Genomic DNA, 17010 nt, shown 5'->3' with positions numbered 1-17010 from the left:
GAGTGCTGCTATTTAATCTAATCGTTTAGATCTTGGGAACGTGAATGAATTTATGATAAACGTGCACATTTGACATTTCAGAATCATGGAAGTTTATTTCACGGAAATTTTACCATCGCTGCTAGAACTACGCATAGCAAACCTATCGCTGGTCACTTTTCTGCTCCGTATTTCATCTTATCTACTTTGATAAGGATATCTTGACGTCCCCTAATATTCATCGAAGTGAAATCAGTCTGAGCGCGTGCGTATCGATACATTGCTATGAATAAACCGATTAGTGCCGATCTGACGGCAGCTAGTAACGTGCGACGTCGTGTCTTGCAATCTTGTTGTCGTGACACTGTCGGCCACATAAAGCATGTCAATTTCGTCGAAGGCTATCGATTTGATGTGATCGGCAAGAAGACTTTGGTGTACCGTTTTGTCTTACTTGATCATACAAAGCTATTTACTAAGCCCCTATGGTCGGTTATGAAGCTTCCCGAATTTAGGTCTACAGCTTCATAGTAAAGAAGTCTTTTGTTAATCTTTGGTGCTATGCACGATCAGAAAGTACAACATTTTTTGCTAGGTTACACACTAGCATAAAATCCATAATTTCTGATTTCATGACATAATATTATTTTTTTTTATATCGACTATCCGAAATACTAGCTGCAAACCTCATGGCTATTGCATTTTTATTTGGCTCACGTACGCCACAAACTAGTTCGCTATGTGAGCGAACCTACCTTTTTAATCTGATAAACAGATCCGTGGTGGTTGCCAGCAGATAATTCACTACCTTCGTGCAAAAAATGAGTTGCTTCTGCCAAGTTTTAACGCATAATTTTGGTGGATTTAGGCTAGCTATCATTGTTATTATTAACTAGGACTGAACGTTAACCTGTGCCTTGTTAGTTACTAAAAAGTATGTTGTATGTGGATGACATTATAAAAAAAAACCTAAAATCTCTTCAAATAAATATCCCCTTCAAACACGACTTCGCAATTGTCAAAAGGTATGAACAAAATAATACTGCACATGCGTGAGGCCACAAACGGCTTCAGGCTGGCAAAGTTATTTAACGAGAACAACAATGTGTGACCCAAATTACTATAAACAATATAACTAACCCATTAAGAGGTGCCCTTAACCGCTCCGAAAGTAAACATTGCTCCATCGAAATTCACGATTCCTCCATTAGCTATCAGGTTGGCTATAAAGCGGTTTGCTCATTGCTCAGCCAAGGTCACTGTTCATGAGACCGCAGCCGCTCACAACACAGCCTTGTTACAACAAAGCTCTATGGACCGGTCAATAATACATTGATATAGGACCCAGACGCATTGTACGCAAGATATAATGAACAAAATTTGTGAATTGGAACACTTTTTGTTGAGGCTGAAAGGAAAACTGGGATCAACTTAATTTAGAAGCATGTTTGGAGAGGTATTGTTGCAATTGACACAAAAATTGTTATCTTATGCTGTGAAAAAATAGAGTACTTCCAATCCGAAAATCATAACATGAAGCATAATAAATGGTTTCGTGGGAATATAGATCAATAATATAATCTGCAACTTCGGAATCTATTTCAGCAATCTAACAGATTGAGATAATCAAATTAACCAAGTTACTGCAGGTCAACCCATTTCAAAATGTCAACGGACGTGTATGAATAACTTTGTTATTAATGTTATAGAAATTATCCGCTACATTCGTTATACAGGCCAAACAAATGTCAAAGCAATTCAGGTTAGATATAAAACTGATATTCAGTAATGTCCTAATTTTATACTTATAATGTCACGTGCGTCATAGGCAAGGCATAATTATGATACTCGCATCAAAGCTCGATATAAACGAAATGTTCCTTAAAATAATCAACGAAATGTTCGATAAAACGTAACACTATTCGAGTAAAAAATGCTATATCGAAAGTAGAATCGAATGTCGAAGTACAATTCTATTTATGGCCTGCTTTTAACTTGAATAATAACAATCAATGCTACCTATATATTTGAAATGTGATAGTAAGCAGGCGACGGAAATAGTCTCGACGAAAATAGAACAGCCTACTAAGAAATTTAGTGTGCGGACATAATAGAAAAAGTGTTCAAGTAACTTCAATCGATGTTGGGTCTTTAGATACGACTTTAATTGAAATATTAGAAGTTATTTAAATTCTAAATGATCTAAATAATTTAACCTACAATCTGGGATATATAGCTGTAATCAGTGCCGAGCAATTAGTAGGATTGGAGACCGCAGTTAGATGTAAACTACAGATGCAGGTTGCTGACGTTACACCTGATATTGGCAGAAGGCAATATAGTAGATATTGACAAGTACGATTAACTTGGACATATCAGACGTCAGAAAGCACTAGGTACATGTTGTATCCGAAATTTCTTGGAAAACGTCAATATAAATAGGTAGGTATGTCTATGATAGTAATACCTACATCTTGATGTTAATGTCAATGTTAGATTCTTGACATGGGATATGATTAAGGATGGATTGTACATATAAAAATTTGAGTAAAATAATATAAAAAGAGTGAAATAACTAATTTGAAAGCTGAGTCATCTGTTTGTAATGTCCGTTGCGGTAAACGGGAGATTCGGAGAAAATATTCGCTCCATTACGTGAACATTATAAGAGCGAAAAGATTTGCTATATTCAGACCGTCATACATTTGTATTAACTTTAATACTACTTGTGCATAAATATTACTTATTTACATTTCTCTTTTCCTGATAAAAATATTTTTGCTATTTTATCAAAGGGAAAAATAATAAAAGCTCATTATCGATATTTCAATACGTCTTTTTCCTGCTTTGAGGGTCTACGGACGATAGGATTGAGGTTACCACTGCTTACAAACCTTGAGTTCAAGCCATTGTTTGATCAAACTGTGGTTCCAAATCAACTTGGCCATGGGCCCATGACTTTCGGACAATGGTACAAAGAAGTTGCATCAATCGCGATTCTAAATAGGTACTCTATTGAAGTTATATTTTTTTGAAACAAGCAGTTTATATTCAAATACATGCCCAATTCTCTATCTAAAATCATTGAACAAAGTCTAACTTTCTGCAAAAGATATTTAATTAGTAGGTATCTTGTTAAAAGACTTCCTGGATTCCAATACTATCAAAGAAAATTCTTAGAAATCAAATCTTTGCAGAAACGCAATCTGCAAAAGTACACTAAAAGACTACATCTTAAATGAAGTGGTTTTCTTTCTAATTAAACAGTTATAAATCTGTAAAATTCGTCAGATGTTTTTCAAAATAAATGACTGCAAAACGACAATTCTAAGGTGTTTACCCAATCACGTCACATCGCATAGCAACAATTCCAGAGATTATCGCTTCCAAACAATCTAACTCAACATTTATAGAGCAAAATATTGCGCTACTCAAAAACATGAACAGATATGACGTCTGTATTGTCAGAGAAACTATTGTGTTCGTAAATGATCTGTTTTCAGATGCTGCTGGAACATAGTGCAATCTTTCAACCGCCATTGTTGTTCTAAGCGACGCAAAAGTAGTCAATGTCTTAGAATCAGTGGCGGATTAACAAATTTGCCGCTAGTAGGCCATTCAATTTTTGCCGCCCCTAATGATTGTGAACTTAATGATATTTCTGTCAGTTACTAGATTATTTTTGCAACCCGCTATGTAACGAAGAGTTTAATGTTGACCTAACAAGTTTATCTGACAGCGACTTTAAAGCGTAAAACCTCTGTAACTTTTAAACGGCTCAATTGATTTTCATGAAACATGTCTAAGAACACTCGCCCGTAAAACACCTGTAATACAAAAAAAAATTGAAATCGGTTCATTCGTTCGGGTACTATGATCAGTGGCGTACGCCGCATCGGGTGGCACCCGGGGCGGACTACCTATTGAGCACCCCCCAAAAAAAAAACGACACAATATAATCACGGACTAAAATTGTAATTGAAGTATTTAAAAATCGTGTAGAACTAAATCATTCATGGTGCTTTTTGCTAGGTTTAACATAAAGAAACCGGAGTCATACCACTGCAAAGTTATCAAGCGCTAGCTAGTTTTATAAAAACCAGTGTCAAGTAAAAAAGCCGCGAGCGCAGCGAGCGCAAAATTTTTAAGTTTTAGAACAGTAAAGTACCAAAACGAGTTTATAAAACCGGCCTAAAGTGAAAAAGTCGCGAGCGAAGCGAGCGTGAAATTTTTTAGTTTTGGGACACAAACGTACCCAAACAAGTGTGAAAAAACCACTGCAAAGAGAAGAAGCCACGAGCGTAGCGAGCGCGAAATTTGTGATTTTTGGGACGCAATGATATCTAAAGAAATTAGAAAAAATCTGTCAAGTGAAAGGCGAAATTTTCGAGTCTTGGAACACAAAAATACTCAAACAAGTTTGAAAAAAACCAATGTAAAGTGAAAAAGTTGCGAGCACGAAATTTTTTGAGTTTTGGGACACAAAAGCGAAATTATTTGGGACACAAAAGTCCTCCACCTCCTGAACAGCTTATAAATCCTCAGCGTAGAGCGTCAGTTGTTTTTGCTACTTCAGTGCTTTAACTTTTTGTTAGATTGGACTCAAAGAGCGCAGAATAAACCAGAAATGATGAAGGAACCGCGAGCGAAGCGAGCGGATTTTTCAATTTATTTTTATTGAAATGCTATTGGAATATTTTAAAATTCATGATCACATAAACCTAAGCATATATTATTACAGTGCGTTTATTAATCGTTTATTTATATATGGATTGTGTACTCGTATAATTATACAAAAAAAACTGTAAAAAAATTAGCAAAATTTGCCGCCCCTCTAAATCTGCCGCCCTAGGCACTGGCCTACTTGGCCTATTGGTAAATCCGCCACTGCTTAGAATGAAGTATCCTATTGCCTATTGTCGGTGAGAAGTCTCGTTTATACGGAATGGATGTTTGAAGCTGCTACAAATTGTCTGCATGTGAGAAAATAATTCTTTGTTTATTTTGCTTTGGTTCTATCTTTTATTCGGAACACTGTGTCTGCGTTGCTTTTGGATTAACTGTATTTTTTTTTATTCAAATGATCTTTTTGTGTTCTAGTCCGTTCAGTACATTACAGCTCAGTAGGTACCAGGAAAACAGAGACGGACAGTGGTTTCTGTAGTTTTATTATTATCGTGTCTTTCTGCTTCTTTCTCTCTTGCTCTAAATGCATCATATATACTTTAACTAATTATCATTCCCAGTTACTTTTACATGTACTTATGCACATATTTGCCAGGATATGGCCTCAAAGCTGAATTTATTTCCGTCATAACTGCGTCAGAGACCACGCCACTTATTGTAAATTTCTCAGAATTGGCTATGTCCTAGTCACTTGTATTATTGTTAAGTAAGTTAGTAAGTATAATGTAGTCTAATTTAATCGATGAGTCAACTTAATTATTCGAAGTACTTACTGACAAAACTACAATTTCTATCGTAAATACGGTATTGTACTGACAAAACTACAATTTCTATCGTAAGTACGTTGATTCGATATTACGGATATTGACTTGTCGTAATCTAAAAGGAAGGAAGTTTTAAAGTAAAAAAAAAAAAGTAAATAATATTATTTTTACCCATGTTTACACGTTAATGTGCCACTCCTACCATTCCATAATATTACAACAGTAATCGCAGTGTCTGTAGAAAAATATCGGATTCAAGTAATTATGTAGTAGGTACCTAGTAATGTTCCAATTGTTTGTAACAACATTTAGTTCGTAAGTATGACTAATGTGAATATCGAATAGTAAACAATATGGCAGTTTACTAATTGATACGCTGAGTAAATATTTACTCCTTAACATGTTTCTCATTAACTGTCACCTACATTACAATAAGGAATGAATGCAAACTATCCGGTACCTACGTATTTCAAAAATACTGGAAAAAAATATTTTCGTATTGTTTAGTTAATAAAAAGAACTGACGACGCAACAAAAAATAATGGACTATCTCATTTTTGATATTACAATATAATTTAAATTACATACATATAACAAGCTATGGTTACTAAATCGGGAATTTCAGTAGTTATATTTGCAAAATATACCTACCATGAAAAAGATATAACAATACCGGGATAAAATCTTCTTATCAGGAAATCTGGAAAGCGAAGCCGTCAAAGCTCGTCGCCTCTTCATAAACAATCTCCACGGCTTATTTTATCTCCGTTAAAACAATATTCCCCGAACTACAGCACAAAGGATAAAGCTCATTTCTTAGCTAATGCACATTTCCGCTCCAAAGACATTATTTAAAAGAAACAGACGTAAATAAAATATACTAATAATATCATAGAGTTGCCATTAGACTAATGAGAGCTGAAGAATATAGGTTTAATATTTTGTAGTGCCTACGTACTTATGCTTTGGTCTTTCAATGGGAAAGGTCATTACTGAAATTGAGCCATTAGGAAATGTGCGAAAGTAAATATGAAAAAAAATTACAAAGAATAACGTGCCCATTTAAATTATTTTTGAAGAAATAGCCAAAGTTAAACGTGTAAGAAACAACTGATTGACTTTCCACAAATCACCAATTTGCTTCGCTTTTGACCGCCTTTTATCTTTCTGTCATCATCAAAATGTGGTTTAAAATTACTGGCATTTCGGTACCAATTAGAATTATTTAATTGGAACGAAAACCAAGCTAAGATATTTTCTTTAATCAATCGTTATTATGCGCGAAACAAGTCCAATTCTTGTTATTTATAATTACACAAAATTTTACATTTTATACCGACAAGATGTTTTTAAAAGTAAAATTACCAGAAAATATTCAATATAATAGCCAACAGAAACGTTTGTTCTTCATAAATATGCAGTAGATGTTAATCTGAGGGGAAGAAAAATATTGAGACCGTTTTCGTTTTAATATTACTTGGTTAATTAAAATGTCGTAACCGATTAGCTTGGGAACCATGTTGATTGTAATATTTCAGACAAAGATTACAATGTTTCGAGTCTTCGTATGGAAATAAGCTGTGTAAGGGTGTTTTTTTCTTTACGTGGGTTAAAATAAATTTTGTAGACAGTTCCTATATTACTCACTTTTCAGAATTGGAGCAGGATCTGACTTTGCCCTAATTTCATCCGTGTACTTTAAGCCCTTTATGTTTAACTAGTAGCTACTCCTTGGATCCATTCACGTCCTCAGTAACTTTTCCTAGCACCCTTAGGTATAAAAAATAGCCATACCTTCTTCGCCAATAAATGGGCCATCTAGCAATGAATGATTCAAGACAGTCCAGTTTTTCCTAAGAGCCCGTTCAATCAAACAAACTCTTCAGAATTGAGATTGCGTTAGAAATATCATACACAAATGATCTCTCTTTAATTTCAGTAAGAACATCATGAATTTCTTTTACACTTATTAAGTTGTTATTACATAAGTTACATTATAGGTAAGTACCTACTATACTTTAGTCACGCAATATAGTTTAATAATTTTCCTTACTTGATGTTTTATGTTACGTAGGTACTTGTAACTTTTTTATAGCGGCAAAAGCGAATGTAGGTAATTGGACCCTTAAAGTAGTTTCTATTTTATACGGTAATTTACCTTACGCAATATAATTAAATTATAAATTATGCAATAATCGTGATTCTCTTTAATGATGTTAGTACTTTTTACGACGGCTATTAAATGGTCTGTAGTTATTGGGTACAGAAAAACAACGTGTTAGCATAACCCCATAATAATTTTCACAGTGTTTTTAGTAGCAGAAAACCACTTCCTCCGATCCTTTGGTAAGAAAATAAATCATTACATCGACGGACCTACTTACTTTAACCAATTTAGAACATTTGGCTTGGGTAGGTAGATGCTTGACAGTTATATTTCAGTGGCTGACTTTTCACCTAACTGTGCCACAAATTAAGAACATAAGTTCTAGCCTTGAACAAAAATTCAAATAAAGAACAAAAGACAAAAGAGAAAACTTTTTCAAAAAAAGAACGTTATTTCGTCAAGTGCGTCATATCTTGTCGTCACGATCCGTGACCCGGCAGTTTTTCTTCGCTATGGTCTGTTTGCCACCCCAGCGAGGCATCCGCTGACTCTTTATCGCTTCATAGTCTTGCTTCCGTCGATTATTTTATACGGCGAAGCTAACGAACTGAGTGGCTACTGACCCTTAAAATGTAAATGGTTCACGCTCTGTTCCAATGAACTTGATTTGTTTAATTGCTGAGATTTCTAAAAGGCATTGTTGAAGATGGTTGCTTTTGTGAACGCCTGGGGTGATGTGATTTTATTGTTTTGCAGTGTTTTCTGAAACCTTACTTGGACATCCAGTCCAGACCAAGCATAGTCATCAATGCTCATGAGCATGAGGTGTCATATTTATAAAATTCATACCTACGCTGCTGTGACTCTGTAGGTAGGTACCTACCTGATGTTTATTACTTTGTTTAAGTACAATACTATCACATACCTAATAAAGCAAAATAAAAAAAAATATTTAATAGCTATTACAACTTTATACTGCATCAACATCTCGGATGTGGTTAAAACTGAAAATAAAATAAAAACATTACTATCTGTACTCACCTGAGAGAAATACGGCGGCAGTACTGCCCTCTGGTCGTCTAACCGAGAACATTGTACTCGTTCGAGCAACTCGAACAACTCGTGCTGAGCGCGAGTGCCCCCTGTCGACGTTGCTGTGGAGCTCCATGGCGCCGACACGTGCTGCCGCCTGGTGGACAAATGGGAAACGATTACAACAACTTGCTTTGCAGTTAGTTCGTCGCGTTGCGCTAGATGGCGCTGTATAGTTGTTGTGGTATTGATATAGATGGCGCTGTTTATAGTTTAGGTATATGAGACTGATTTTATAAAAATGAAGACGAGAAATAAAAGGCCCTCACAATAATATGTAATAACCAAACACCACAAAATAATCAATTCGCAAAGTATTTAATAAATACATAAATTAGACTAATAAAGATTGGCAAATTGTCAGAATTTTCCCATACCGAAGCACATAGGACCTACTAATGGTCATGAATGACCATTTAGGTAAAATGGTACCTAAATGGTTATAATAAGTAGCTTCAGGATATTCTGTGCGTGTACTTAATGCCTATGTTAGTCAGTCATTGCCTCGGGACAATTTACATAAACTATTTAACTAAGTAGCAATTTTGCAAATGAGCTCACAATTTGTTTTCTTTTTCCTTTTGAAACTCATCACTCTTCTGTAATGCTGACAATTATCCTTTTTACGTCAAAAGCCTGTACTAAGTGCCACTATTAGGTAGGTATCTACTTTTTGAAGAGTAAAAACAACAACTATAAGAAGAACCCAATTATCGAGTGGCAGATAACGAACAATAAAAGACAACGAACAACTTAAAGATCTATAATTATTTTAAAAATAATAAACATAAAAAATTGCAGCTTCCTTTTAAAAGCATTCGTGTTTACTTCATACAAATCAGCATCAATCAATGCCAGCCCTTTTAATTTTTATTCATCGTTTTTATAGGTTTTCACTGCAATAAAGCCTATAGGCTATAATAGAATTCTCGACAATAGAGCTCGTTACTGCGGCCATCCAACTCAGGATTAAGTTATGCAAGGATTTTTCCTTTTCCTTTTTTGCAGAATAAACTTTGCTTGAAGCGTGACGGGAAGGTATCATAAATCGCTACACTGGGAACGATGCTCGAATTCTTTGGGTTTTGTGAATAAGAAATAGAACAAATTTCATTACGCCAGTGGCCATGTTCATGAATATTTTTGTTGTCGTAATGAGTTTAGCAAAAATTACTGCGTAACATTTTGTTCTGATTTTCTGTTTACTCCACTCATTTGTATGATGTCACTTTTAATAAAAATGTTAATTATAAATCATTTTTTTTTACTCATCTGCCCCTGTTATTCAAGTTGAATAGTGCTCTGATTAGTCTTTTAACGGCACGAGTCCGAGAGCAATCATATTCAAAAAATTCAATAGCGTGTAATATACGATGACAGCAAAAACTTGAAATTTCGAGAGAACCGGTTATGCACGATTTACTGCTATCAAAATAATATAAACAAAAGTGCACGCGACAATGACCCCATCTGTTGTCCGACAACGGAACTCTGCAAGTAATAATGGATCTGGTCTGTGATTTATGCGTCAATTAACTGACCATTCTCTGCGCCCTTCGCGGGTCCCTCGCTAGCGTTATGACCAAGATAATGGTTTTCCAAATTAAATCTCCCCCTACATTAAAGCGATGCTATAACCCGTATTCAGCGACTCAATCAACGAATGTTTGTTTTTCGACTTAGCCTAATTTCGCTGTGTTGAAGGGTGGTATTGTTGTTCGCGTATGCAATAAAGTTGATTGGCAGATGTTTCTGCTCTTAATAAATGTTTGTTGTTTTTCGATTTGCTGTCATAAGTGAATAAATTATTTTTATGTAAGGAACATAATTAGAGTTTTTGATCCTTAGTTCCGGTTTGCATTTTAGTGATATTTTAACATTGGCTTACTGATAGAAATTTGATTTAGCTCATGAATTGTAATCCATAAGCAATCCCAAATCTTTTTAATCCTACTTGGCTTCGAGAATTAAAATTACAATTTAATACAACAATACAGCTTACAGGATATGCAAAAAACATAGGATCTGGTTCATATTTTTGTCTGTATGATTCATCCCATGGAAACACGTGTTCGCAAACAGCAATTGTATTCAGCCAGGAATATTTTATGCGCGCCCGTTGCAAGCATGTCGTTCCGTATAAATACAATATGCATATAAAGATCAACATCTTTGGGGCGCGTCGGTATACTGTCATAAATATACATGCTAAAGATATTGCTTGCTGGCCAACGTAATAAATAACTAATAGTATAAGTAGGTAACATGTAGGTAATTGATTTCTCGTACTTTTACTTATCTTGAAAAATTATTGGATTTGTTGAGGAGATGAAATGTAAATAGACTTCTACGTAGGTACTGTAAATTGCTTGTAGATTTTCCCTAAACATTACCTAAGTTCTTCATTACATTCATCGTTCACACCACAAAGTTTCTATTTACAAAGAACCAATGATCTGATATCCGCAACAATTAGGGTGACCAGGATTTCTCTGTCAGATCATTTTTCTCTCAGCAATTTCTACGTTTCGTCGGCACAGAAACTATCACGCGAATACAATAAATATTGTAGTAGACACGTTGCGTGTTTAAAACTACGATGTTATTGATGTTAGTCTACAAACGGTGCAATATATTGTAAACAGCGTTAAGACTCGTAATTTAGAGTTCGGTTCCTTCCGAGTGTAAACTTTATGGTCCTTACGTACGCCCTGGTAAAATGTAACCAGGTTAGTTAGTGAAGATAAATTTACTCTACATACGTTCAATATTTAATGTTATAGTAGATAAACAAAATTTAACATCTTTTATTATTTAAATTTTTAAGTTTATTTTCTCTTTTTGCTTCTATTAAGCAGTGTGTACTTATCCGTAAGTAAGTTTAATTAAACAAAACTTTCTCATGCGTGGAAAATAAAAAGTTGGAAGAGTAACGAGCGAAGACCGTGAAATAAGCAATATGTCATATCCGTAGTATAAATCAAGTTAATTGTATGATGCCATACATCTGCCTGCGTCGTATGGGACGTGTGAATAATTGTTTTGTTTGCCTTATTATTTTATTCCAATCGAAAGAAACTATGAAGAGAAATTTTAAAGAACGAGGTCTAAAAACGCACTAAAATTAGGGTCACCCTATATTTTGTAGTGCCAAATGCTTGTATATTATTCAGAACACTTAAGGACTCATTATTATAATTTTCAATCCTGAAAAGACATCACGAAAATTTTATTTTCCATTAATGTAGCCTTACCTATGTATCTAGTAAATCCAATATCTCTTTGGAATTGTAAATATTTTGGAATACAACTTTATCAAGTAGGGATAGGGATGTTCCTAACTTAGTTGTAAAGTAACTTGAAAAGTTAAAGACCCTTTCCAATCATCACAAGTTTTTTGTAACTTAAAAGCTGTCACATGAGAGTCCCACATGTCTTCAGGAAGTTGACATGATTTTTTTTCAGTCGTAAAATAATTAAATATATCTCCTTTTAATATTATTTGTGTGGTTGTTTTCTTAATTGAAATTGTGCATGTGCATCAGAATAACTTGGACTTAATAGGGATGTTTTTGTGTAGATATTATTTCTGTGCCAGTCAATTACTGGATACATAAAAAACATCATTGGGATCTAAGGCAGTAGATAAGTTTAGTTTGAATGATATAAAGACAAGACTAGTCATAGTAATAAAAATATGACATGATAATGAAACTTTATGGATTAAACGACATGCACCTTCAAAAAATCCTAAAGCGTCACACACGTTTTTATAAACGTCGCGCTTCCCTGCAACCTTCAACAGGACGCCAGTCAACCTTGTGAACCCACGATATGGTTTCCGGAGCGTTATCGATACTAGAGGACTATGGCCTCATTGCCCAATATGTTTTACCCAGTGATGTGACATGACCCCGAACTGTACTGAACACTGAACACCAAACAAATTGTATTCTCGACAATCATCATCATCATCTCAGTCATAGGACGTCCACTGCTGAACATAGGCCTCCCCCTTAGATTTCCACAGATACCTGTTGGAGGCGACCTGCATCCAGCGTCTTCTAGCCAGGCCCGCCGTAAGCGGGCGTGCAAGGCGTGCACCGCACGCGGGCGGCACGTCCTAGGGGGCGGCAAATCGGGTGACTTATCACGTAATATTAAAAAAATACAATATCTTTTTACCAATTATTTGATTTCAATATTTCCGAACACAGCAATAGCCGCCCTCGCTTTGGTCGTCCCCTATCAATTTTGACGGGTTCACCCTTTGCATCCCCAAAAAAATTCGCGCTCGCTGCGCTCGCGCCTCCATGTCAGATATCGCAGTTAGTAGCGGTAGGGCGCGGTTGGGCGACGGCCCAGGGCGCCGGATATAAGGGGCACCGCAGGCGCCCCCACCAATCCTTGATCAGAATGTTACTCCTATTTTTGTTTTAAATTTCATCAAAGATTGCAACTTACAAGAACTGTATCCAAATGAATGGATAGCATCAGGGCCATCTTAACTTATGGTGCAGCGTATGCGAATAACCCGGGCGCCGCGGGCTACGCTTCAATTTTTTATCACATATAGCTACTTTTAATGTCCTAATACTCAAAAAAAATCACGCTCCCTTCGCTCGCGGCTTCTTCACTTCACAGTCGTTTTTTATTATATATGTTTAGGACTTTTAGTGATCCAAAACTCAAACATTTTCGGGCTTGCTTCACTTTACAGTTGTTTTATTTTTCAACAATATTTTAGTCTACCCTAGCAAAAAGGTAGCGTCGTTTTTGAGTTCTTTTATTAATAAGAAAGTAACTTCTAGTTTCCATATGAACTTTCTTATTTACGGTACTACTTTAAGTCCCAAAAATATAATACATAGGCGCCAACACCAACAAAGAGTTATGTACGTTTGGGCAAAATTTTAAGTAATTTTTGTTTTGAGTTCTAAAATATAACAAAAAATTCGCGCTCGCTTCGCTCGCAATCAGAAGACATGTTCCGGTGTTTTTGCATTCACCAACCAGCAATAACTTATGTACGATTGGGCTACATTTTACGTAATTTTTGCTTCGACTTGTTAACTATAAAAAAATATATTCGCGCTCGCTTCGCTCGCGCAATCGGTAACTACACACACCTCTGTTTTTCGTATGGGTTTGAATTGCAGTTGAAGGGCGCCGTAGAAATCTCGCCCAGGGCGCTGGTAGAGTTAAAACCGGCACTGATCGCAATTTATCTTTGTTTAATTGTTGAGGCATTCTATTCCGAAAAATCATTTTTCGCGCACGTCCGTTATAGCTTTTTGTTCACTTTGGCTTTTTATGATATGTTTACTTCATGAAAACTCTAAGGAAAAAATCGCGCTCGCTTCGCTCGCGGCTTCATGTACATTAGCACTTCATTTCTGTGCATATCTTACTTTTTGACTTTGCTTTGTTAATTTACAGTGGTTTTTATTTGTTTTGTGTCCTTAGACTAAAAAAATTTCGCGCTCGCTTCGCTCGCGCTTCCTTACATATGAAATGTGTCTCATGCGTCGACTTTTTCAACGGGAAACCCACCAAAAACCATTAATAACATATTTTACTGAAATTAAACATTGCTATGGATATTTAATTTCGTTAGTTTAAGTTACCCATAATCTGTTCTAAGCACTTTGATATACATTATGTTGGTACCTACCCATTAATCACAATCTTTCAATACATAGGGGCCACTTGGGTAATGATTGCACTGTATTGATGCCCTAAGCAATTGCTTAGTCTGCTTATGGGCTAACCCAGGACTTCTTAGGTTACTCTAAGACTTAGAGCATTTCAAGTAAATAAAAAGTTATGTGTAATATGTTATGTATCTATTGCAATATTTATGTATCCAAAAGGAAGTGCGTTTTTTGCAATCAGAGCGGTGCATGTACATATTTTTTTCTGTTGGACAAGTAAAATGGATATGAATGGGCGGGGGGGTCCGGTCCCCCTGGACCCCACCCCTTATATATTTTTTGACAAAACCCAGTATAATATGTAGTCGTAGGGCGGCATAATCGGTTTTGCACGCGGGCGAACAAACAGCTAGCGGCGGGCCTGCTTCTAGCGACCTTTATAAGGTCGTCTGTCCACCTTGTTGGTGGACGTCCTACGCTGCGCAATTCTCGACAATACATTCATTTATTACCTTCAGAAGAAAGTAGGTAACCTAAAAACATGATAGTGACTGAAAGCACGTATAACGAATGTTTATTTATTTCCATAGTTCATTGCGCTATTTGTTCGCCATTTCTTATTTTACGACCAATAGAAGACGTAGTGTAGCACTAAACTTCGTGATGCTAACTTTCGGAATGGCTTAGATACAGTCGCGGGCAAAAGTCAGTAATATAAATTATGTGTGCTTGGTTGAATAGCCTATAAAGCTTCGAACACTCAACCAACCGAAGCCGCCATAGGCATAGATTTCGATGCAATAACGTCTGCCAATTTAACCGAACTGTACGAGAAAGCATAACAAAAAGTGCTAGCTCATTCAAGCATTTTCGATCACATCATTACGCACGCTCACGACAAAATTGACAAATGCAAACATAAGCTCGACGCACGCCGTTCAAGCACGAGCTTAGCTTTTGCACCCTTGGCAGTCTCCAGTGGATTAAATTGTCTAAGCTATAAACAGAAATACGGTCTTTTGCGTTAACCTTGAGGTCATCGATGCATCGCTGATCTTGTGTCGTATTCGTATGTAAAATGGCTCTAAGATTACATCTTTGTTTTGTGCGATGATTTGCAAGGTTATCGGTAACTATTGTCTCAAACTTTTATGAACCTCTTCCTTTGATTTTTATCGATAAAAGTTTGTATAGATGGGTGACCTAAAAAGCACCAGAGCCTTGCTTTAGGGATAGCATTGAAAGCAACAGTACTCAATTGCTCAATGGCTGTACTTTTTGAACTATTTACCTACTGACTTGAAACCATTTTAATTTTCAATCTTACAGCTTACATGGTATAGAAAGATACTATAAGATATTTCAATCTAGTGCTCCCGAGAGGCTGACCTAAGAAGCAATAGCGAAAGCCATAAAAGCTGCTACCGTAAATATAAGCCAGATCTAATAGGTTAACTAAGGTATTCAAAAACCACCATACCTATATCTCAAAATACTACATTACTTTGTGGTACATACCTACTTAATTCCAATCAGCTTTCGAGTCACTGTTCACTGTAGTCGAAGCTCCAGAAAATTTACAAAAAATTATACCTACAGCATACCTATAGGTAATCTTCTTAAAGGTATTTATAGTAAAGTAAACGTATTTATTGAAGGAATTTCAAATTTTCGAAACTTCAAAACCAGATCGAATTTTCACGAATAAAACTCAGAGAACAATCTAGAACAATGCAACTGTGTAATTAAACATCTATGTATAGTGGAATATTGTGTAAGAAAATCTTGTTGTACATGGCATCCTGACAGATTCAGTTACGAGATCGATGTCGGTCACATGCCTGTGCGCATGTCAGACACATGATACGGATGTCCTCGACTGTACCACCACGTAGTGGAAAGATGCAAAAGTTCCACTTTGTACCTACATCATTATTTAAATACTAGCTTCAGGCAGCGGCTTCGCCCGCGTGGTGTGTTGATAAAGTCTATGTGGTAATCCAGGGTATCTCCTATCTAAATACCAAATTTCAACCAAATCGGTCCAGCCGTTTTTGCGTGAAAGAATAACAAACATACATCCATACATTCTCACAAGCTTTCACATTTATAATATTAAGTAGTTTGTTTTGTTTTGTTGCTTTTGCGTCGTTTGTTTTTCTTTCTTTCTAGTTTATATAATATTAGTAGGGTTATGTATGTTGTATGCGATTGTACATATTGTTCTTTTGTTTATAATCGCGTGATGAATTAGTTTTGCATATCTCGATTTGCTTAATCGATCATTTAAAATGCTGCTCCGAAAAACCAGGCGGGACAAAAAATACATATGCGTGAGAAATGTCGCACAAACAATTGAATAATCAATTAACCATAATGGATTTTAATACAAAATGAATAGAAATGAGTATTAGCTTGTGATCAGCAAGCAATTACTGAGGTATGGATGCGTGCAATATTGAAACGATTATCGATTTGGGTCCAAGGAAAATCGATTTCTCGCCGATTTTCTTGTTTATGGTGATTGTTTGAGTATTTAACGTGCGAAGTGTAGAACATAAATAAATGTGGTAAACTGGACGTGAAACTTTCCAATTATTGAGTACGTACAAAATTATTTGAATTATAGTAGCAATAAAAGATGTAATTTTAATGTTGAGACTATGTTCTTCTAAGCTCATTCGCAAAACACCAGACTCATCCACAGACGAGCAAAGGCGAGAATTAA

At 35.8% G+C, this 17010-nt stretch overlaps 1 protein-coding gene across 5 annotated transcripts in view; it reads right to left on the bottom strand.

Annotated features, from left to right (window-relative positions):
* LOC124638996 (rap1 GTPase-activating protein 1) overlaps positions 1–17010 on the bottom strand; it is a 267806-nt gene that overhangs the window by 82112 nt on the left and 168684 nt on the right. For all 5 annotated transcript variants that reach the window (XM_047176199.1, XM_047176196.1, XM_047176195.1 and 2 more), the window contains one exon: positions 8578–8725. In XM_047176199.1, the coding sequence (XP_047032155.1) occupies positions 8578–8725 (148 nt within the window). The remainder of the gene's footprint in view (positions 1–8577; positions 8726–17010) is intronic.

Source organism: Helicoverpa zea, chromosome 18, assembly GCF_022581195.2.
Source record: "Helicoverpa zea isolate HzStark_Cry1AcR chromosome 18, ilHelZeax1.1, whole genome shotgun sequence".
In the NCBI taxonomy this organism is placed as follows: Eukaryota; Metazoa; Arthropoda; class Insecta; order Lepidoptera; family Noctuidae; genus Helicoverpa; species Helicoverpa zea.
Note: the sequence above shows the minus strand (reverse complement) of the source record. Positions and strands in the feature narration are given on the sequence as shown.